This window comes from Erythrolamprus reginae, chromosome 1 (assembly GCF_031021105.1).
Source record: "Erythrolamprus reginae isolate rEryReg1 chromosome 1, rEryReg1.hap1, whole genome shotgun sequence".
In the NCBI taxonomy this organism is placed as follows: domain Eukaryota; kingdom Metazoa; phylum Chordata; class Lepidosauria; order Squamata; family Dipsadidae; genus Erythrolamprus; species Erythrolamprus reginae.
Window position 1 is genome coordinate 189,931,608 of NC_091950.1, and position 23,463 is coordinate 189,955,070.

The 23,463-nt window shown below is 40.7% G+C and overlaps 1 protein-coding gene across 3 annotated transcripts in view; it reads right to left on the bottom strand.

The window, feature by feature from the left end:
* Positions 1–389: 389 nt before the first annotated feature.
* TLK1 (tousled like kinase 1) overlaps positions 390–23,463 on the bottom strand; it is a 112,327-nt gene continuing 89,253 nt past the window's right edge. For all 3 annotated transcript variants that reach the window (XM_070731752.1, XM_070731753.1, XM_070731754.1), the window contains 8 exons: positions 22,699–22,780; positions 21,336–21,427; positions 21,148–21,237; positions 20,834–21,003; positions 18,624–18,759; positions 14,725–14,836; positions 14,176–14,283; positions 390–2,206 (listed from right to left, as the gene is read on the bottom strand). In XM_070731752.1, the coding sequence (XP_070587853.1) occupies positions 2,030–2,206; positions 14,176–14,283; positions 14,725–14,836; positions 18,624–18,759; positions 20,834–21,003; positions 21,148–21,237; positions 21,336–21,427; positions 22,699–22,780 (967 nt within the window). In that variant the 3' untranslated portion in view covers positions 390–2,029. The remainder of the gene's footprint in view (positions 2,207–14,175; positions 14,284–14,724; positions 14,837–18,623; positions 18,760–20,833; positions 21,004–21,147; positions 21,238–21,335; positions 21,428–22,698; positions 22,781–23,463) is intronic.

Here is a 23,463-nt window from a genome sequence, read left to right on the forward strand (position 1 = left end):
TCTTAAACCCCCCAATCGTCACAGAACTGCCTTGGGAGGACTGCAGGTCCTCTAAAATAGGTGGTGGAGTTGCAGAGATAAGGAAATAAATACACTAAACATACCAAATTGCTTTCTCATCCAATGGGAGGCTTTTACTAATTTATTTTTTCTCTCCATCAACAGAAAGAATCCTTCAATTTGTGATTAGGCAATTCTACATTTGGTGCATTATCCTACATAACAGATGGACTGGCTCCAAGAAAGAATGTAGTAGTCTGATCAAATGTAGTTGGACAGAAAACAACTGGTTTTATATTGAGGGACTAGGAGAAACTACTCTTTGTATTAAGAATAAAAAACATTGTAAACTGCCTTTTCTATCCCAAAAGAAGACCTTGAAAACCAGCTTAAATTTCAACTCTCATTATTTTATTACTGTTTTGGCTACATTCTCTACAATTTCAGCAGCATTTTGAAGAGACAGTTATGTATCCTTATGTACAACAAAAACAAAATGTCTTGCAACATCAGAAACAAGAGCCACATTTTAACTGTACAATATTAAATGAAAAACCTGTGGTAATACAGCCTCCCTTTCTGCGACATGGACAAAGTTACATACAAGTATTCAGCATTATGAATATGACAAGAGGAATCTTGTATGGAAGAGAGATACTGCATTTGGAAAAAGGAAAAAAAAAACCCTTACCATACAAGGCAGTTAGAAAATGTTTCACATTTTAAAATATCTGTACAAGCCACAAGAGACATCTCTTTAGAGGAACATCTTCCCACCTTGTAGACAGTACTTCCAGAAACCGAGAATAACCATAAACAACTTCTACATCTAGTTCAGGAAACTGACTCGAACTATACTGTATAGTTCCAACACAGATCGGTTTGACATGCCTTGATTGTTAATGAATTATCTACTTTCAGTCTCTCTAGGACTTTCAGCTGACTTGCACCTTAACTTAAGGAGGTTGTTTTGATTTTTTTTGTTTTGTTTTTGTTTTTTGCAAAAGCAAAAGCAACATCATTTAGCAGCAATTAAAAGCGCCTTCAATGAGACTTAAAAAAAATACAATATCCAATTAGAAAAAGCCATACTTTTAAACATTTGTACAGAAATAAGTTGCTGAATTTTTTTTTAAACTGAAAATATGACATCTGTACAATACATTTACAATAAAATTAGAAGGGAATTTGTCATTATCCTGCATAGAAACATTAAACATGACCAATTTGCTTTTGGTTACATACACGGCCTTGTAAATCCTCCACAAAAAGCCTGGATAGCAGATAATCAGATGACAACTCTGCTAAGTATCAAAATGCCACTTAAATAGTTGAGCTAAGTTCAAACTAGATTTTGCTCCCTCACTGGAACTGTTATTTTTATCCCTTTGAAAATACAGTCATTCAATCAACAAACACATTTTTAAAAACTTCGCTCCGGCCCTAGCCCCGCCCCACCCCGATATTAAATCCCTTCTATCCACTGAAATTAAGAAACAAAGCTGTGTCACTCAACTTGACTTTGGTTTTTGAAATGTTGACTTCTTGGGAAGAAAGATTCTTTTATTTAGCTTTTTTCTTTATCTTGTCCAGGCACTGAGTTGTTGTTCTGTGCTCCATTTTCTTCTTTATTGAAATAATGAAAACTACCCCTCTTTATAAGAACTCTCCAGTATCAACCAAAAGGTTTTTTTTTTAAAGTAAAAAGATTATGTACAGTATTCCCTCCCTAGAAGTCCAAACACACATTTTCTTCAGTCTTAATAACACAGTACATCTGGTTGGGAGGCAGCAGGCAATGCTGTCCTTCCAAGTTTTCAAAATGAACATCTAAAATAAAGGTACCCTTCTCAGATCATGATCCTGTCTCCTGAGAGAAACGACTTTTCTTTGAAGGGCCACAGTATAAAGACACCATTGTTAAATTTGTCCTGCTGTGTAAACAACGCTAACAGGATGCTTTCAAATGAAAGTCCACTGCAGCTAAATATCATGAAGGTGTCAAGAGAACCATCTAGGTGAAGAAGCTTCAGTAAGGAATAATGCTTGATATAGGTGGTGTGGGAGAGGCTGCCAGTCCAGTCATATGCAAGTTTCCTGAAGAGTTTGATCTTCTCATGTGTGGAAGTAGGTAAGCATCATTAGCCAACTGATGGACATCAAACCGATCCTCCTTACGGTATGCCAAGCAACGCCTGATAAAGGCCTAGAAGGGGGAGAAACAGACAGCATGGTGTGGAATTAAATGTAGTTTGCTGATGGAATGTCACCCAACAGAATATATTCCTCTTTTTTATGCCGAGTTTGCAGAGAGGGGCGGCATATAAATCCAATAAACCTAAACCTTTTCTTCCTAGAAGCTGGGCAACCTCGATTTGAAGAATATATAGGTGAAAAATCCCACTATGCTAATGGAAACCCATTCATGTTAATGTTGAAATAGCATAATATCAAATTTGAAATCTCTGATTCACATTTCAGTTTACATTGAGTTTAGCAGATGTTTTTAGCAAGCCATGCTTGGCCAGATTTGTTCAGCGCCTCTTAACAAATTCAAAACTTGTGTTTCATTTATAGTCAACTATAATACATTAAATAATCCGAGATGCTAATTATAAATAGCATTTTCCCGCTAAAGTATTATGAAGAAAATACAAATCGACCATAAATGAATTGCTCAACCATATTGTAAGGTTGTATTAGGTACAATAGTGCAGAGGTCCCCAACCTTTTTTGCACCAGGGACCGGCTTTAAGCTAGACCAGTTTTCCATGGCCCGGTGGGGGGGGGGAGCTAGCTGTCAGCGGCGCCATAAAAGGGGCGATCAAGAGAGGAATGGGTGAATGAATGGACGGAGGGTGGGAAGGAAGGAAGGAAAGAGGGAAGGGACAGGAACAGAAGAAGGGTGCAAAGGAAGCAAGGAAAGGTGTGAAAGGGGAGAGTAAGAGAGGAAGGAGTGAAAGAAGGGAATGAGGGAGGAAAGAAGGGAGGAAGGAAAAGGAAAGCAAGAAATGGAGGGAGGAAAGGAAGGAAGGAAAGAAAGAAAGAAGGGGGAAGGGACAGGAACAGAGGAAGGAAGGAAGGAAACTTATGAAAGGGGAGAGTAAGGGAAGAAGGTAGGAAGGAGAAAGAAAAGAAGAAATAGAGGAAGGGAAGGTAAAAGAGAGAAAGAAAAAGAGCAAGAAAGAAAGCAAGAAAGAGAAAGAAAGAAAGAAAGAAAGGCAACTTCAAAGAAAGGCTCACTGAGCATCTCTCACTCTCTCTCTCTTTCTATCCCTCTTTCTTTCTTTCTCTTCCTTTCTCTCTCTCCTCTTCCTTTATCTCCTCTCTCTCTCCCTCTCTCTTTCTCTCCCCCCTCTCTCCCCTTTCCCTCTCTCTTTCTCTCTCTCCCTCTCTTGCTATCTCTCCCCTTTCCCTCTCTCTTTCTCTCTCTCCCTCTCTTGCTATCTCTCCCCCCTCTCCCTCTCTCTTTCTCCCTCTCCCTCTCTTTCTCTCTCTCTCCCCCTCTTTCTCTCTCTTCTTCTCACTTTCTCTCTCTTGTTTTCTTTCTGTCTCTTTTGCTTTCTCTCTCTCTCACTCTTTCTTGTTTTCTTTCTCACGCTCTTTCTCTCTCTTGTTCTCTCTCTTGCTATCTCTTTCTCCCCTTCTCTCACTCTCTCTTTCTCACTTTCTCTCTATCTTGCTGTCTGTTGCTCTCACTCACTCTCGTTCTCCGTTCTTCTCAGCGGTGACGCGCGCACGCCCTGCCCGCCTCACCTTTGCGAGAGCACTTTCGCCCCTGGCTCTCAGCAAGGGGGTTTGCAGGAGAGGTGGGGCTGGCGAAGGTGATATTCAATGTCGGGGGCATACAGGCGGTTGCACGCGCTCCCTATCTCCCTGCTAGCCCACTCGGAGTATTCAAAATAAGAAAAGCCTTCGCCGGCAAAGGTTTTTCTTATTTTGAATACTCCGAGTGGGCTAGCAGGGAGATAGGGAGCGCGTGCAACCGCCCGTGCGCCCCCGACATTGAAGACCTCCGCTGAGAAAAGCCTTTGCCGGCATTTCCTCTCGGCGTCAAGGAGGCGCAGCGGCGGGCGGAGAGAGGGAAGGGGGGGCAGCGGCGTCCCTCCTGGCCTTGGCGGGCCGCCCGACCCTCCCCACCTCCTGCAAACGCGAGGAGCCGGTTCCGGCGGGCGCGGGGCTTGGCTGGCTGGCGGGGGGAGCGCCGCTGGTGGTGCGGAAAGGCCGAGGGGGCCCTGGCGCCGCGGACCGGCTGAAAACCCCCAACGGCCCGGTGCCGGTCCGCGGACCGGCGGTTGGGGACCTCTGCAATAGTGGGAATAACGTTGTTCTAAATCTACTGAATTCTAATTTAAGAGTAAATCATTGTAAAAGGATGGTTAAACATCAGTTACTGATGTACATAATACTGTATTGTCAATTAATTTTTTAAAACTTTTAATGTTGTGCCACTTCTCCCTATTTTTTTCCTTTTAAATATTTTAATCTTGTTATTGGAAATATGTAGATAATCCCCAATCATCATTTACACAATAATCTTTAATAAAAATATAAAAAGGAAATTCAGAATAGCAATAAAGATTGTAGGAAAAATGTGTGTATTAGTATGCATCTAAATTAGAAATTTAACTAGGTTTCTAATTTACAGAAATCTCTTTGATTCAGGAGGGGCTTCCATCAATATACCAGAGAGAAAAGTGAATTTGCTGATTCACTGTCCTCGCTGGAACTTCACCTCTGTCCTGTGATGACTGAAGAGGTTTCCCAATCCCTGGAAAACTAATATGGAGATGCAAAAGAAAAGATCAATGGGTGAAAATTACATTTATTTAGATGTTGGGGCTACTTAATGCCAAAACAACTCTGTTCTTCATGTTCTTTTCATAAACATTCTTGTTTTCTGGGTGGAGACCTATGGCAGATTAGACATCCCTGTAAGCAAGGGAAGCGCTATGGCCAAGCTTGACAGCAAGTTCTGACCAATAAAATTCCCTCTGGAGAAGGAGAGATTACCCAATTATAGTCTGGATATACTGCTCCTCACAAATAGATCATAAAAATTGACTGTCCTGTAGTCGCTCACGAGTTTAGTGGCTTAGGAGCTAGGAAATCTACATCATCTACAAAACTACTGTGTAGTCTTTATGGACATATAACCAGCAAAAGTCTCACTTTCTTAAACTCTTCTGGGTGCGATTCATTTGACCTTGGACAAGTTACTCTCTCTCAGCCCAATTCACTTCATAGAGTTGTTGTTGCGGGGAAAATAGGAGGAAAGTGTATTGGATATGTTTGCTACCTTGAGTTACTTGTAAAAACAATAAAGGGAGAATATAAAACAATAAGCCAGCAAATTTAAGAGGGATCTTGGGAATGGCAGGAAAGAACAAAGGTACTTGATAAGCCACCTTTTAGTAATTTAAGAACACCTTAAAGTATTTTGACTTAAAAATAAAAAGCTTAGCCAAATCGTCAATAGTTTGGATGTTTTTGAAATAGTAGCGGAAGAAGAAATTTTCAGGAATTAAGAAAGGATATGAAAAAACTTAAGAATATCTTACTTGAACATTGGAGAAAAGTAAGGAAAAACCATTACTATAGAGAAGTGCTTAGATGGCTATCTACATTGGAAGCTCAAATACATCCGAATATAATTAATAAAAACCAAATTAAAACATACGAAGAACTTTTAGATTCCAAGGGATTCTTAAAATCCAGAGAAAAACTCAAAAGTGAAGGCTTGGAGTTAGATTGGTTACCATATTTTCAGGTACAAAGTAGATATAAAAAAGACCTAATTGAATTTGGAATATGTAAAAAACCTAGTGAAATAGATAAAATCTTAATAGGATCAGATAAAAAATTTATTACCAAAATGTACAATTATTTACTAAATTATGAAAATACAGAGAAAGTAGTTAAACATAATATGATAGCATGGATGACAAATTTCGGTTATTCTATTCAGTTAGACGATTGGGAAAAATTATGGAAAATTAATTATAAGATGACATTGTCGGTATCGTATAAAGAAAATCATAAGATGTTTTAATGGTGGCATTATGCTCCGGCACGTTTAGCCAAAATTCATCCAAACATAAGTAATAAGTGCTGGAAATGCAAATCTGCCATCGGTACATATTATCATATTTGGTGGTTATGTCCGGAAGCAGAAAAACTTTGGTCTAGGATTCAAAACTGGTTGAAAGAAATGTTAAATTATCTATTGGAAATGAAACTGGAAATTTATCTTTTGGGAATAATTAGAGGACAGCATAGTAAGGAAGATTACTATTTGATAACGCATATATTAACATCAGCAAGGTTGGTATTTGCACAAACTTGGAAAAAGGAAAATACACCAAATGAAGAAATGGTGATTAGGAAAATGCTAGATTGTGCTAAATTAAGCAAATTAACATATGAATTACAGAATAAAAAAAATAAAAACTACTATACAGTTTGGGGAAAATTTTATAGCTGGATAGGAAAGAAAAAAGAATTGAACTAACGTTTTAAAAAAAGAATGAATCAATAGAAACAGAATTGTAAAGTATTAAGCTAATTCATTTTTTTTAAAATTATATCTGAAAGTTTGTCTGAATGTTTTGTTTGTTCATTATTAAAATAAAAATAATTTAAAAAAAGAAAAAACTTAAGATTGAAAAATCTGCAAGACAACTGGCTGGAAATATAAAAAAATTAAGGACAAAGTAGAAGTTCTGGAAAGTAAGACAGAAGTTATAACTAGAGAGTTGGAGAAAGATTTAGAACAACTTGGCACAACTGAAACTGACAGAAAAAGATTTTTGTTTAAGTTTTAGAGCAGATCTGGGCATTCTATGGCCCACAGGCCACATCTGGTCTTTTGGTTGTTTATATGAGATGGGCAGTAATTCAAAAAGATCAAGGGGAAGATACCAGATTGCTGTGTTTCTGACTTTTTAGATTAGGATTCCAATGACACAGAAACATGGATAGATAAGGGAGATGTTTTGCAGATTGATTGATTGATTGACTGATTTGTATTTCTAGACCACCCTTCTCCAAATGGATTCAGAGTGGCTATTGTATTGTATTGTATTGAGGAGAATATTGTAATCCTCGATTGATGACTGAGAATAACACTAAACAATGAAATATATCTGAATAAAGGAGAGGTTGTGAGAAAACCCACATCACAGCTGCTACTTATAGGTAATAGGAGGAACAATATTTGCATTTTGCTTGCTAGCTGAACAGCTGGAAAGCAAGAGATACAAGTTATAGAAAAAAAGAGAATCATGATGTAATCTTAGATAGGTTTGATTAGAATTGCACTGTAGCTACCAAGAGGAAGATTGGAAGCCATTTATTTATATTTTCTTCTCATGTTTTCTGTTGGTCCTCCTATCTCCTTTTTTTCTTTGTTCGTTTTTCTGTCTTCACATTTACTATATTTTATGATATTTTTCTTTCTTTGAATGTATTTATTATCAATCTAAAATCTTTCAATAGAAACTATACTTTTTTTAAAAAGTCTCTGTATTCCATCAGAAGACTGGTTTATTACACGCAAGACTCCTGTAGTGATTAAGAACTTCATTTTCTTGGTTCAAAAACCATATTTCTTATAAAACTGAAAGGTTTGATTCATTAAGAGGTTCTGCATCATGCTCCCTTTTATATGTACTAATATTATCTTCATAATTCCTCAGCGCCTTTGCGGACTGATTACGATAATTCTGGTCTAGTAAATTTTCAAATTTAGCATTCAGAATACTTTTGTGTTCTTAGATGTGGATGGTGGTTGGTGATAGAGTATTATGAATTTTGTCAGGAGCAAAGAAACTAGAGAAGGAAAGAGTGGAAGTGTGGATTAGGGTAGATAATAAGCTACAATGAAAAAGATGACGTAGTTGGAAAGAAGCAGCATTATACAATATACAAATATTTAATCCAAGCCCAGAAGCACCAGGCAAGCCTAGTCTTGCTAAGCTCACAGAACTTGTTTAACTTGGATGGGACTACAAACAAAAATAGTGTACCTGAAGACATTCTTCTGTGCAAAATAAAGAGAAAATGCAATATTTTCCCTTTACGTGAAGAAGATAAAGAGGCCATTAACATGGAAAATTAAGTTACGTATGGAGGAATTGTATGAATAGGTTTTCACTTGCTTCCACATAAGGACTAATGGTTAAACAAGCTGAAACAAATTATTTCTATTTAGTCAGACATTATGACTAAACTAAACCAGAATGCCATGGCTGATTTCCCCACCCCCCATCAAACATGCTATTTCATTAGGTTAGTTTGGAAGAAATAGATAAAAGGGGCATTGGTCTTAGCTGATACACCTCTTCTTGTAGGGTGGAGCTAACAACCAAGAATGGGATGAGACCATCTGTTCAGCCAATGAGGACTGAGTCTGTCAAACTATAGATCTCCACCTTTGCCTTGATTTACCACTCTTTGGTGAAGACAGTGGTGGACAGACTCGGTTTGTATTTTCCCAAGATGCAAACATAAGAAAAGGATCACAATTTGATGTCCCAGCATGGAAAACAGACTGACTTTGGGCGGGATTGGATATTAGCTCCACCCTACGAGAAGAGGCGTATCAGGTAAAACCGACACCCCTTCTCCATAATGGGTGGAGCTAACATCCAAGAATGGGACATACCAAAGCTGTCTCTCCACTGGGAGGTCCAAGTCTGTTTAATGTTGTCAGCCTGTGAATGTACTCTTTGAAATAACTGGCGACCGAAGGTCACCTCCACTGAAGCAAAACGTCAATTTTGTAGTAGCAGATAAATGGCACTGGTGAGGCACAAGTGGCCACCCTGCAGACCTCCTCAATGCGTGCCTTCATGGACCATGCAGCAGTCATCGCTGCACTGCGTGTTGAGTGCACCATCACCCATCCCGGCCTTGACAGTGCCTGGAGGTTGTAAGTCCTAGCAATGGTGCTACACAGCCATAGTCCCACAGTGGAAGGAGATACCTTCTGGCCCAGAGAATTGGGTTGGAAGAAAACAAAGAGAATCTCTGTCATGCGCAACAAGGACATGTACTTAATATAAATTTTGAGGGCCCGCCTAACGTCAAGGGTGTGCCACTGTCTCTCTAAGGCATGAAATTAGGTAGTGCCAGTTCCTGAGCTCTGTAAAATCAGGAATTTATCTTGAGCACAAAAGTGGAGTCCAGCCGAAGGACCCCTCTGTCAGGATGGAAAATGCAGAGGTCCTGCTGAACCAACAGGGATGCAAGCTCAGAAATTCTTCTGGTGGAGGTGATCACTATCAGAAACGCTACGTTACAGGTAAGGAGGCGAAGAGGGGAAGACCTCAAAGATTCATAAGGGGCCCCCATGAGAGAGGTAAGCACCTTAGAGAGGTCCCAAGTGGGGTACCTGTGAACAACAGGCAGGCACAGGTTGGTAGCCCACTCAAAAACCTGCAGAACCTGCAGTGCTACGCTAGGGATTCCAGAGAGCCACAGGACAACATTTGATTGTTTTGGGCACACCTCTGCCCTCTCCTTCAGGATCTTCCTGATAACTTTGAGGAGGAGAGTCTGTGGGTGTGGGGACGATGCATAAAAGAAACTGGGCAGTCACTGGCAATGGAGAACGTCTGTCGTCTCCACACTCTGGGTCTTATATCTGGTATAAAATCTGGGCAGTTGCGCATTCTCCAGGGTCGTAAAGAGGTCTGCTGCATGCAGGCTGAATCATCTCGTTAAGGCCTTGAAGATGGAAGGGGGGGGAGACTCCACTCTACCTGATCAATCATTGTCTGACATAGCTAGTCTGCCATCCCATTGGACACGTCTGAGATGTGGTCCACCACTAGTGACTGTAGGATGCGCTCTGCCCAAAGATCCAGGGTTTTGGCCTCTGCCATCAGCGGCCTGGACATGGTCCCATCCCCCCCTTATGATTGATATGGGCTTTTGCAGCCACATTGTCCTTGAAGACAAAAACATGCCGCCTGTCAGTCAGATGTTGCAACTGCCTGAGCACCAGATAGACACGCATGATTCCAGTCAGTTGATGTTGAACTTTGATTTTATCAGAGTCTATCTGTCCTGGGCTACTGCCAACTGGACATGAGTTCCCCAATCATACAGGCTGGTGTCCATCATGATGACAAGTCTGTATGGCTCTTGGAAGAAGCAGCTTTTCTTGATGGAGATGTCCATCAATGGAGAGAACAACAGATATTCAAAGGCACTAGAACCATGATCGGTGATATGCTGCATCCCAATCTCTGGAAGGGCAAAAGAAACCACTGCAATTCCCTGGAATGCAGGTGAGCCCAAGGGGTAATGTTGATGGTGGAAATCATTTACCTAGGAGTGTGGAGAGCAGTTTCACGGGAACCCTGTTCTGCTGCAGGACCTGATGAGTTATGTCTGAGATACTATCATGCTGCTCCTGGGAAAGGTATACCCTGAACTCCAGAGAATCCACAATGGCCCCTAGATGGGTCAGACATGTGGCTGGGGAAAGAAGACTCTTCTCAACAGTAGTCGAAAACCCATGGTGTCTCAGGGTGTTAATCATTACCCAGATGCCCCATACCACTTGATACCTGGATGAAGACTGAATTAAGATATCATCCAGGTAACATTGAATACACACGGGTATGGCCCTGAGATGTGGAGCCACAACAGCTAACACCTTGGTCAAATGGGAGGGCTCTATATTCATAATATACACCTGCATACCAAAAATGTACAAGTTTATGGTGAGAAGACTGAATCAGTATGTGCAAACAAGCCTCAGTGAAGTTGATTGGGGGGGAGGAGGTCCCCCTTTCCTGATGCTAGTCAAGATGGTTTGGAGGCTGTACACCTAACCCTAACCATTTATAGATGATATACTTGTTCAAGTGTTTTAGATCGGGAATAGCTCTCCACCCACCCATGAATTTGGGGATGACAAACAAGATGGAGTAGAACCCCTGCCCTTGCTGGTCCTCAGCCATCTCCTGGATGGCTCGAATGTCCAACAGGTGCTGGATGGCAGCCGCCATGAGGACCTGTCTGTCTGGATCAGAGGACAAAGGGCATCTTATGAAAAATCTGGGGAAGGAGGTGTGGAAAGGAATTCTAGGGAAAGACCAGATGAAATTGTCTCACTAACCCACTCATCCATAGCAATTTTCCCCCAACAGCTTGCAAAAAAAAGCGCCAATCTACCACCAATGGGGTAATCGGGGGTGGGTTTACTTTTCACGTAGGAAGGAGCATCCCTGTCTGCCTCGAAACGACCGCTGGTATAGCCTACCCCTGGCAGCCCTGTCCTGGGGCTGTCATTGACTGGTGCCATATTGACCGGGAGATTTAGGGTAGCTAGACCTGAAAGGGACATCTCCAGTAGTTAGTACAATGAAAGGAATCCTTCCGGGTGAATGTGGGCAGAATCTTACATTTATCATCCCCAAACAACATATGACCTTTGTAAGGAGAGAATGTGAGGTGCCTTATTGTTGCAGGTGTCCATGTGCCAGCCTTTCAACCACTGCATTTGTCTCACTAGCAGAGAAATCCCTAGAGCCCTGGCAGCGAATCTGGCTGACTGTAACATAGCGTCTGGGGTAAACTGTGACGCAGCGAAGAATTTATTCAGATCTTGTTGAACCCTGAGGTCGGACACAGGAATCTGCTCCTGGACTTGTCTGAGCCACTTCAGTGAAGTACAGGAAATAAAGAAGATGGAAGTAGATGCCCAGATCGCCCAGACAGCCGACAGGATCCAAGACAGTGCGGGCAGCAAAAGGTAATGGGCTGAGCCAAAGAACCCTGTTTCACGGGCTCAGGCAGCTAACCACATGAACGAAAAGGCTTCTGCAGGCTCCTAAGTATCCAAGCTGACTGCCTTTGCCGAAGTGGGAAGGAGAGCATTAGCTGTTCTGGCCATAGGTCATTCATGCGGTTACCTCCTGTGACTGAGGAAAAAGTTTTTCTTGATGAAGCGGAGGGTGCACTGGCAGTTAAAATGCAATCAGCTGTTAGGCGCAATTCCTGTTAACCACACCAAAACTCTGCGGCCAGACCCACGATGCCTCTGAGTAGCTGGCAATTGCAAGTCTGGAGCTAGAATTCCAAAGGCCAGTCGGGAAGGACACCCACCCACCCCCACCCCGGGATGATTAGATGGCCCTCAGCTGAAGGCTCGGCAGCAGCTAGTGCTACAGCTCTGAGCCACTTTCGACTTCAGTAACGCTGAGCAATGTGAGAGAAGTCAGCAGGAGGAAAACTCACAATTATCAAAACCTTGACTCGGTAGTAAGAAATATCTGAAGATGGGAGATTGAAAAACACACGTCCTGTCAGACCGAGGACTGAATAAAAGGGCAAATCAAGGCAGAGGGGGAGATTTACAGTTTGATAGACTCAGTTCTTATTGGCTGAATGGACGGTGTCATCCCATTCTTGGATGTTAGCTCCACCCACTATGGAGAACTTGTCCAGAACTATTTACATAACCACTTTTCTTTGAAGAAATTTCACTTATCCAAGAAGCTTCTTTACTTCTGACCTTCAGGATTGGAAGGATTTATACCCCTTGCAGGATCTGGTCATTTCCATCCTTTTAGAGAGTAGCTGAGGCCACTTGGAGGTTCACCTGAATAGTGCAAATGGGTGTGGAATTTTGCACTACTCAGGTGATCTTAACGACACAGAAAAACCTCCAGGTGGCCTCAACAACTCTCTAAAACAGGTATATCAAACTGGCAGCCCATGGACCGGATGTGTCATGCGCAGGCAATGCCCACCCCAGCTCCATGGGGGGGGGGGGAAGTCACAATATATCACGTAATGGAAACATTTGACACCCATGCGCTACAAGAATGCAAATAACTGTCTGCAAGGAGTATAAATGTTGTAATGTTATGTTGTAAGCTGCCCCAGCTCTTCGGAGAGGGGTGGTATATAAATCAATCAATCAATATTTCCACCCCCCCACCCCCCCAAGTCAGAGCTACAGAAGCTTCTTAGATGAGCAGTGAAAGATCTTCAAAGAAAAACTAGGAAGTCCATTTGCTCTTGAAAAAGCACCTTTGGGACATAAATTTGGGGAACACAGAAAAAAAATGCATTTATGTATGAATTCCCATGTGAAATTTTAAAAAATTCTTTAAAAAATGTAAATGCATTTTATTTGTAATTAGCTTTAAAAGTTTTGTCTGACTGAATCTCGTGTCAGAATATACAGTGATCCCCCGCTCGTTGCGAGGGTTCCGTTCCAGGACCCCCCGCAACGAGCGGGATTTCGCGAAGTAGCGCTGCGGAAGTAAAAACACCATCTGCGCATGTGCAGATGGTGTTTTTACTTCCGCAGCGCTAGCGAGGAGCCGAAGATTGGGGGCGGCGCGGCTGTTTTAAAACGTCCCCGCCGACATGGGGGGCTCGCTAGCACCCCCCCGAACCCCCAACCCGGGTTTGGGGGTGTGCTAGCGAGCCCCCCATGTCGGCAGGGACGTTTTGAAAACACACGCGCCGCTTTCCAATGAGTCCCGAAGACAAACGGGGAAGTTTGACGTTTGTCTTCGGGACTCATTGGAAAGCGGCGCGTGTGTTTTAAAACGTCCCCGCCGACATGGGGGGCTCGCTAGCACACCCCCGAACCCCCAACCCGGGTTTGGGGGTGTGCTAGCGAGCCCCCCATGTCGGCGGGGACGTTTTAAAACAGCCGCGCTGCCCCCAATCTTCGGCTCCTCACTAGCGGGCAGGCAGGCGGCTCCTCGCTAGCGGGCAGGCAGGCGAGAGCTAGCGCCAGCGAACGGCTTGTCCGCGCTCACTCTCGCCGCTTTGGAGCTGAGTCCTGAAGCGAATTCGCTTCAGGACTCAGCTCCAAAGCAGCGAGAATGAACGGTGTGGGCGGGCGAAGGGCGGGCGGCAGCTAGGAGTTTGCGTGGGCGGTGGGGAAACTCCTTGCTGATGTCCGCTGCTCGCCCTCCCGCCAGCAAGAGGGGGAAGACCCAGGGAAGCCGCCCAGCAGCTGATCTGCCGGGTGCCATCTACGCATGCGTGCCCATAGAAAAAAGGGCACGCATGCGTAGATGGTGTTTTGACTTCCGGGTTGAAAAATCGCGAATTACCCTGTTCGCAATGGTCGGGGACGCAATAACCGGGGGATCACTGTATTACATTCTACCAGAAATGATGGGTTGAATTCTTTACCTTGGCTTCATTGCTCACAACAGGCTTTACTGGGAATTGTACTTCAGTGGCTTTTAATATTGTGTTTTCTTGAAGTATATCTTGTTGTGATTGGTTATGACCAAATGGCTAGAAAGAGGTAAAAAGAAAATCAGTTCATTATACCAAACATTCACATTTTTATTTTAAAAATAAACCTTATTTTTTTTTAATCTAAAATCATGCTGTTGCTATTTTAGAATAATGAGAAATGAAATCAGGTGTAAGTTGAATGGAGAGCACGATTGTGGTTAAATCATTAGGCTAGAAACTGAGACAATGTGAGTTCTAGTTCCACCTTAGGCACAAAGACACCTTTGTGGCCTTGGCCTAGTCAACTTTCTCAGCTCTAGGAAAGAGGCAATTAACAAATTACTAATCTTGCTAGGGGTTTGACCAGGCAGTCTCTGAGATTTTGACACAATTGAGCAGAAGGAAAAAAAAGTGTATTTGCTTGTACATATTTATTCATGCAACCATGCTAGTTAAACCTTTCTGTATGGAAAATTGCAGGTTATAGTACATGCTTACCTTTCGGCCATATAGACACTGGAAAAAGATTACTCCAACTGACCACACATCCACCTTGTTAGAAATTTTTGGTGGTTCTTTTCCTACGACAAAGCACTCTGGAGGCAAATACCTGAATGAAAAAAGGAAAGGAAAAAAACCATTCAGGGTAAACAGGCATATGATTTTTTACAAAACCTAATCAAAATGGTGAAGCACAAACATTAAAAAAACATGTATGTTGTTAATGCAATTCACAAACACACTACATTATTTATTAATTATGTTTATATTAAAAGTTTATTAAAAGCTTTCAGGACCTAATGTTGACTTTTATAATTATTTATTATTAATATTATTATTTATTATTATGAGGAGTCGAAATAATACTGTTTCAGTCAGAATATAGAAAAACGAACAAAAATATATTCATAAGTATATAAAAATGCAAAATCATTGTCTCATAAGCTTGCCAGACTAGTAAGAAACAAACTCTTAAAATTAAAACATTCCAGGTTTGCATCTTAGAATCAGTAATATCTTTCTTCTCTGACTTGTGAACGGCACTACTACATAAACTTGTGCTACTTTTATACATATCTCAATATCCAAGCTATAAAGTAAAATGCAGCAAGCGATTCTTTAGAGTTACTCAAATAAGTTATGAAATGTGGGAATTAGTATAGGGATCTAATACTATACCATTTGATGCAAAGCTAATAATATAGAGCATTGGAGCACATGGTTTACTAACTCTACTGCTCCAGATCCACAAGGGTAGACTCTTCTAATTGAATGGAAATTTCCTGTTTCTCACACAGCATTGCAGAGGGTCAGGCATTTCATCTTACTAATGAGAGTGTTCTTCTATGCGTAGGAGTTGTTAAAAGACATAAACATACGAAGTTGCTTTATGTCAGCAATTAATTTCTTCGAAAGCAATTCAGAAGCAAAGAGGCCTATTTGGTGCTTTGAATCACTGATTCAATACAAGAGTAATCCCATTTAACAACCGTATGAATGAGCTTAATGGTGGCACTATGAAGGAAAGCCAGTGTTAAGGAACCGAATTCATGTGGCTAGAGTTAATTTTAACAAACATAACCAAACAGTCCAAATCCTTAGTTCTATTTTCAATAGTCTGGACTTAAGACACCATCTGGGGTCTCGAAAATTGTTTTTACAATTTATATTGCACCAAAAGGGAGGCTAGAATATAAACCACACTGGCCTCTAAAGAGAACTACGGTAGATTGCAGGAGAATAATGTATGAGCCACCTCTACGTGAAAAGAAATTCAGTACTAGGGCACAGATGAACTGTACATTTTGAGTCACATATTTGGTAGGTTTGTTTCAGACTCTAGAAGAGTGATGGCGAACCTATGGCACCGTGCCATAGGTGGCACTCGGAACCATATTGGAGGGCATACGAGGTGTTGCCCTATGTCAGCTCCAGCACATATGTACGCCCTGGCCAGCTGATTTTTGACCTTGGGGTAGGCCATTTCGTCTGCTGTTGAGTCCAAACAACCCAACGGGCAAAACAGAAGTTTGGAAAAACGGACTTCCGGTCTGCTCATTGTGCTGTTTTTTGCACTCCCGAGCCTACAGGGAAGCTTCCTGAAGCCCAGAGTGCAAAAAATAGCCCAACAGGGTGACCAAAAGTCTGGAAAAACAGACTTCCATTTTGCTGATGTTTTTTTGCACTCCGGGGCTTCAGAAAGCTTCTCTGAAGCCTCCAGAGTGCAAAGAAACAGCACAACGGGCAAACTGCAAGTCTGTTTTTCCAAACTTTTGGTTTCCCTGTTGGGCTGTTTTTTCACCGTCCCAAGCTTCAGTGTGGCCTGTGTACATGCATAGGAGGGGGGGTATTGAGCACATGCACAGGGCGCAGAGCAGGGGGGATTTGCATGCATGGGGGGAGGCAATGGGTGTGGGCACGCATGCGCGCACTAGAATGTGTACACCTTCCCTTTTGGCACATGGACCAAAAAATGTTCACCATCACAACTGTAGAATGAAGAAAAACATTCCTCAGATGTTTGAAGTTTTGGACCTGCACAATATCTAGCTCATTTACAGACCAGTGATGCTGAGGACATTTAGGTCTCTACAAAAAGGAGTGCTACTGATCTTGAATTATTCATCTTCATCTCAATATCTGTATATTGTGTAAAACCATTTAACTCTCTCCTCAAAGTAATTTCTGTTCTATAACAAATGATATCATCTGTAAGGAAAATGATGGCAGCATATTTAATAGCTCTTTTAGCAGAATGAAAATCCCGTTCTTTTAATCTTTCTAGACTAGAAAGCCAAAACGCATCTGTTTTACTCCTCTCAGTGTAGGGAGGACAATTAAGATATAATAAGTATCTTATTATAAGCATTGGTTTCTAGTTTTGGATTAGCAAGCAAGCTCAATTTACTCAGAGAGTAAATTTACTGAATTGTAAGAAATTATGGTAGACCAAACTAGAAATTGAATTGATAAAGAGAATTCAAAATCCAGGTCGGACGTTGGTAAGATACACAACTGAGATGAATACAAGCCATTCTGAATGCTCACAAATTACAACTTTAAAGACCAGACCTGGGCAAGGGGCGGCCCGCCTGCTGTCTGTGACTGGCCCGCCTGCTGTCTGTGACCGGTCCGCGGGGGTCGGGGTCCACTCCAGTGTGAGGATGAAAGAGCTCACCGCGTCTGCCAGAACTCCTCAGATTCCTGCTTTCCTGATGAATCATGAGAAAAGCAGGAACCGGAGGAGTCCCAGAAGATGCGTTGAGCTCTTTCATCCTCGCACTGGAGCAGACCCCGACCTCCTACCAAGAGCGGCCGAGCACAGAAACCATGTAAACACTCCAGCGCAGGGGTCTGTAGAGTGGGTCTGGGTGTTTAGGTCAGGCCAGGGTCTGAATCTTTACAGTATGGGGTAGAACTTAGTTAATTATATTAATCTGGCCATCTAAAACCAACCCAATTTCTCATGCGGCCCCCTGGCAAAATTAATTGCCCACCCCTGTTATAGACCAAATACATTCAAAACATGGCGACATCTTCATTCATTTGCAATCATAATACTTCCCTCCTCACACACATTTATGATGGAAAATGGCTTTGCCTGCACATGCCAATTATGTACATCTCACAACGTTCTATAGCCACAATACAATGCTGCTTTAAGGATCTGGGGAAAAAAATAACCCTGTCCTTCATACACTCTCATTTGTTGCAAAGCATTTCCCGCAAAGTATCTGCAGAATACTAATACTGGTGAAACTTGATGATTTCAACACATTTAATGATCACCACAATTCACAAATCAAATATATCTGTTTGGCTTCCCTTTTTCAATAGAACCAAAGTTTTACAATTAAGAAATATTCAGAAATGGCACTTAGATTTATATACCGCTTCACAGTGCTTTACAGCTCTCTCTAAGTGGTTTACAAAGTTAGCATATTGCCCCCAACAATCTGGATCCTCATTTTAACCACCTCAGAAGGATGGAAAGCTGAGTCAACCTTGAGCCAGTGAGGATCAAATCCCTGGCAATCAGCAGAATTAGCATTCTAATCACTGCAAGACCACACCATAGCTCCCTATGTCTCTCAACCTGAATACATATGTTGAATATTAGAATGTTTCAGTGAAGATTTCTCAGTTTGTATTTGCATATCTGGCTTTTAAGTTCAACATATAAAATACAAATTCGGCACCAATAAGATATTAATTAAATTAGGCACAATACCAATCTTTTTACTCTATTTGTAGTGCAGCTGTGCATAAACTTTTGTTATTTATGAGAATAATTAAAATGTTGTTTTAAAATTTTTATTTTAAAAAATTTAAATTTTTTAAAAGTTTTTTTGCTTAATAAAAGAAAAAAGAAGTTTGTGAAATGGAAAATAATATACCAGTAAGTCCCAGCTCCTTGTGAAGTTAGGTCCATTCCATCAACACCATAGCTATCATCATCCATTATTTTAGACAGGCCAAAATCTGTGATTTTTATTTCTCCACATGCTGTTCCATCAACCAAAAGGATGTTTCCTATCAAAAGAAGAAAATCTCATTATAAAAAGCAAGTCTAGCCCATTATGGTGGCTCAATAACATTTCCTTCAGATGATGAGAATGTAATCGTTTCTACAGCTGAACAAAGGACTAAAGATGTGTTTTATGATTTGCAGAAGTATGAACAAAGCACCTCCTCTTTGAATCATTCAAATACCCATATTTTTTAGAGTTCATGTGGCTGCTTCAACAGTTGTTCCAATTCTCAATGCATATACACATTTGCTTAGCTACTTTGCTTCATTGGTGGACCCAGGAAAAGTATTGTCTATCTTACACAGACCTACAGAGTTAACAAAATACAGCTTTCAAAGCAACCAACTAGCTTTACAGATTCAGTGCATCTGACATACACCGCTTTCAAATGCATTGCACAGCCCTAAAAATTTTACAGAACTGAAATATCTAACAGGCACACTATAAGTCATAAATAAACTAGTCATAGAACAACTACCCAATGTAGCACTTGAAACCTTTGAAAGGCAATTTATTTATTTTATTTATTAATTTAATTAATTAAATTGTACTGCTCATCTCACCAGTGAGACAATGCTGGATAGCTTTATCTCTTAAGTTCCCATATTTCAAGTCACAGAATGCATGCAAACTTAATTATTTACAAGGCTACAAAAACTTTATTTATTTATTTATTTGTATGCCGCCCCTATATAAGGATAAGTATACATTTAATGAATTAAAATCCAAATTATGTATTTTTAAATAAATAATGCATTTTGGAGTAATGTAACGATGTCATGCTATTTATTATTATTTATTAAATTTGTATGCCACCCCTGTCCATAATTTTTGTGTATTTAGCAATTCATAGAATGAGAAACAAGAGCTTCAAGAACTGGGAAACAATGCCTGTAATTATATTTGCGTTATATTTTTGTTGTACTTCAGTTTTTCTTGATTTGACTAAGCTCTATAGCTACTGTACAGTAGAACTCCGACTTACGAGACTAATTGGTTCCGGAAGAAGGCTCGTAAGTCGGAACGCTCGTATGACGAAACATTGTTTCCCATAGGAAACAATGTAAAGTCAATTAATCCGTGCAACAGCAAAAAAACCCGCTGCCGCCGAACGCGGAAGTTAGCGTTCGGCTTCAGGAGACAGCTGCGAAGCGGCGCGGGTGTTTTAAAACGTTGCAGCCGGCCTGGGGGCAAGCCCCCGAGCCCCCCAGGCCGGCTGCGACGTTTTAAAACACGCGCGCCGCTTCACAGCTGTCTCCTGAAGCCGAACGCTAACTTCCGCGTTCGGCTTCAGGAGACAGCTGCGAAGCGGCGCGCGGGATACAAGCGCCAAGGAGCTGTCTCCTGAAGCCGAACGCGGAAGTTAGCGTTCGGCTTCAGGAGACAGCTCCTTGGCGCTCGTATCCCGAATGTGAGCTCGGGAGGCGAACAAAAATGTCGCTCCCCTCCCAGCTCTTATCTCGAGTAGCTCGTAAGTAGAGCTGCTCGTATGTCGAGGTTCCACTGTATTTTGTTATTTCTATTTGTACGTTATATTGAGTATATCTCAAAATAGAGAAATACTCAATCTTGTATATCTCTATATTGAGATATAATCCAAAAACAAAGGAACTGAATAAAATTATTTCCTGCCTATTCAAAAACAGACAAAAATAATGTTTCTATGCAGTGGAAGGAAATTGTTATTTTATATTCCAGAATAAAATCTCTAATGATGAATATATTACACAATAAAATAAGCAATATATTAACATCACACACACACAGAGTAATTCAAATTAGGTCATAGTATCAGCAATGTTATACTTAGCAGCCTCTTGCAATTTTTCTGCATGGAAGGTTGGGCTGAGAGAATGATAGGATCAAGTGAAACTCAATCTGCTTCTTCTTGTCCTAGTCTAACACCTTAAGTACTTCCCTATGCTATCTGTTTTTAAGCAATGCCAACCTGATGGATTTAATAAGGACAAAAAATAATAAGCATAAATTTATGCTTATTAATAAGCATAAAGCAAATGATATATTTTACAAGAATGCTATATAAAAAAGAAGTTGTATTAATATTTCTGACTCACCTGGTTTAAGATCATAATGTATAATGGGCGGTTTAATTTCATTGAGGTATCGCAGCGCATTTACAATTTGCATTACAATGGACCTAGCTTCCTTCTCTGTCATTAGTTTATGCTGTTTGAGATAGAAATCCAAATCATTGCCTTCACAATATTCTAACACTGTACAAAACCTACAAGAGTAGAAACAAAGTCCAGATAATTAAAAAAAACTATTTATTTAAGCATAAATTATAAATATGAAATTAACTGGATATTAAAAATATTAATATAATTCAAATTGCTCTTTAAAAAGAAGTATTATTTTATATACTTACGTATCTGTATCCAAGGAGAAGTAATCATAAAGTTTTACTATCCGTGGATGATCCAATTCTTTGTGTATTCTGTACTCTCTGCAGGCATGTCTTTTGGGTGGGGTGGAGAGAAAGGGAATCCATTAATCATGGATACTGGAATATCATTTTAACTTGCCACCAGAAAAAAGGTTTTTAAAAATGCTTACTTGTGATAGTTTTCCTTTTTCTCATCCCTCCAGCTTTTGTTAAGTTGATGTATCTTTACAGCAGCATACCTTTGCTCATAAAGATCAAATGCCTGCAAGATCCATTAGATGATGTTAGTAAACAGAAAAATACTGTTAAAGTTTCAAGTAAACAATTCCTAACACTTCTCTGTACAATGTGAGTCTTTAGACTTTATTAACTGAAACATGTAAAATGGAGATAAATAAAACTTGAAAAGTCAGGAATTATGGGATAAAAAGTTGAATTTGGAATGTTGAAAGAGTTCCAGAGGTATTTTCTTCCAGCAGTTCCAAAGGGAAAGAGGATTGACAATTTGTCCTGTGTGTGGGTGTGCTGATCTCATTAAATACTATTTTTCTAAAGGAAAATTGATAATGTTTGCAGTCTGATTTTTTAAAATTATAAGGCCAGTTTTGTAAACTACTTTGCAAATATAATTTCCCCCCTTTTTATGACCCTATAATACCTTGCATTGAGGTAGAGTAGAGGTGACTATACAACTATGATTAAAAATATGTTTTAATTGCCATCAATTGAATGTTTCATTTAAGATCATACATAATCTTAACTACAAACTAACTGAAACAAGGTAATTTCATAATCTATAGTCAAACACAGCTCTATACCATTGATAAGATTTGCAGAAACAGGATGCTGTTAATACAAATAAAAGTAAAAGGTTTCTAAGCTTCTCACAATAATGCTAGAAGAAATATATTGCTTTAAGCATATTAGCAATGCCTTAGGACAGTGATGGTGAACCTTCTTTAGCCCGGGTGCACAACCGCCCACATGCTGCCCTCCCACACATGCACACAGGCCTCATTGAAGCCTCTGGACTCCTGAAGTCTGGGGACAGCGAAAAACAGCCAAATGGGCCAACTAGAAGCTTGGAAACAAACTTTTGGCTGGCCCATGGGGCCATTTTTCACTGTCCCAGGATTCAGGGAAACCTCCTGAAACTGGTGATGGTGAAAAACGGCCCAATGGCCCAACCGGAAGTTAGTTTTTGAACTTCCGGTTGGGCCGTTTTTTGCCATTCCCAGGATTCAGGAGGCTTTCCTGAAGCTTGGGTAGAATAAAAATGGCCAAAAAGAAGGCTGAAAATCAGCTGGCCAGGGTGCGCACGCACTCTGGAGCTGACATCGGGCAATGCCTTGCTAAGGCAATGATAGCTAACCTATGGCAATGCCTTGCTAAGGCAATGATAGCTAACCTATGGCATGTGTGCCACAGGTGGCACACGGAGCCATAGGTTAGCTATCACTGCCTTAGGAGGATTTCTTTAGAAGTGTGTTGGCAATGAATGTATACTTATAACAAAAAAAGGGAAGATATTACCTTATATACTTCACTAAATCCACCTCGACCAAGTAAATGAAGTAACAAATATCTCTCATTTAATGTTGGATGGTCTTTGAACCTTAAAAAAAAATTAAGCACATGGTTTATAAACAAGACAGGGCTTTAAAGTTAGCGCTATCTAAGTAACTGTTTAAACAAGTAAGAGAGAGGAAAGAAAAAGTTGAAGAAAGTTATTTATTGAAGATGTAACCACTTGTTATATCTGTATAATGCAGGGAGGCTACGATTGGTCACATTAATATGCACTTGCCTGTGCCCCATTTAAAAATAAGAAGGAATCATAAATTAAATCAACAAATGGCATCTGACAGGAGTAATGGCATCTGGCTACTACAAAGGCAGATGGGGATCAAAAGCCATTATGCTATGAACTCAACCAGAAGATTGGCATCTCTAAATTCCTCTTCTTGTAGAACTGTTTCAATTCCTGCTATAAAGGACCATGGGTAAGATGCATGTCCACATTTCCTCAAGCACACAAAATTTCCACAGGAGATTGTTAATCTGCTCCTACACTTATATTACTACTATTATGGGAATCAATGGGAATTGAGGAGACAATAAAAGACACTCCTTCCCCCACTCAGCAAGTGCAGTGGGATGAAAGAGTACTAACTTTAGCTAAGAAGGACCTTGAAAAATGACTAACCAGCTTCTATTTGAACATTTTGACTGAAGACAAGTTCACTACCGCACAAGACTGTATTATGTCATTAACTACCGTGTTTCCCCGATAGTAAG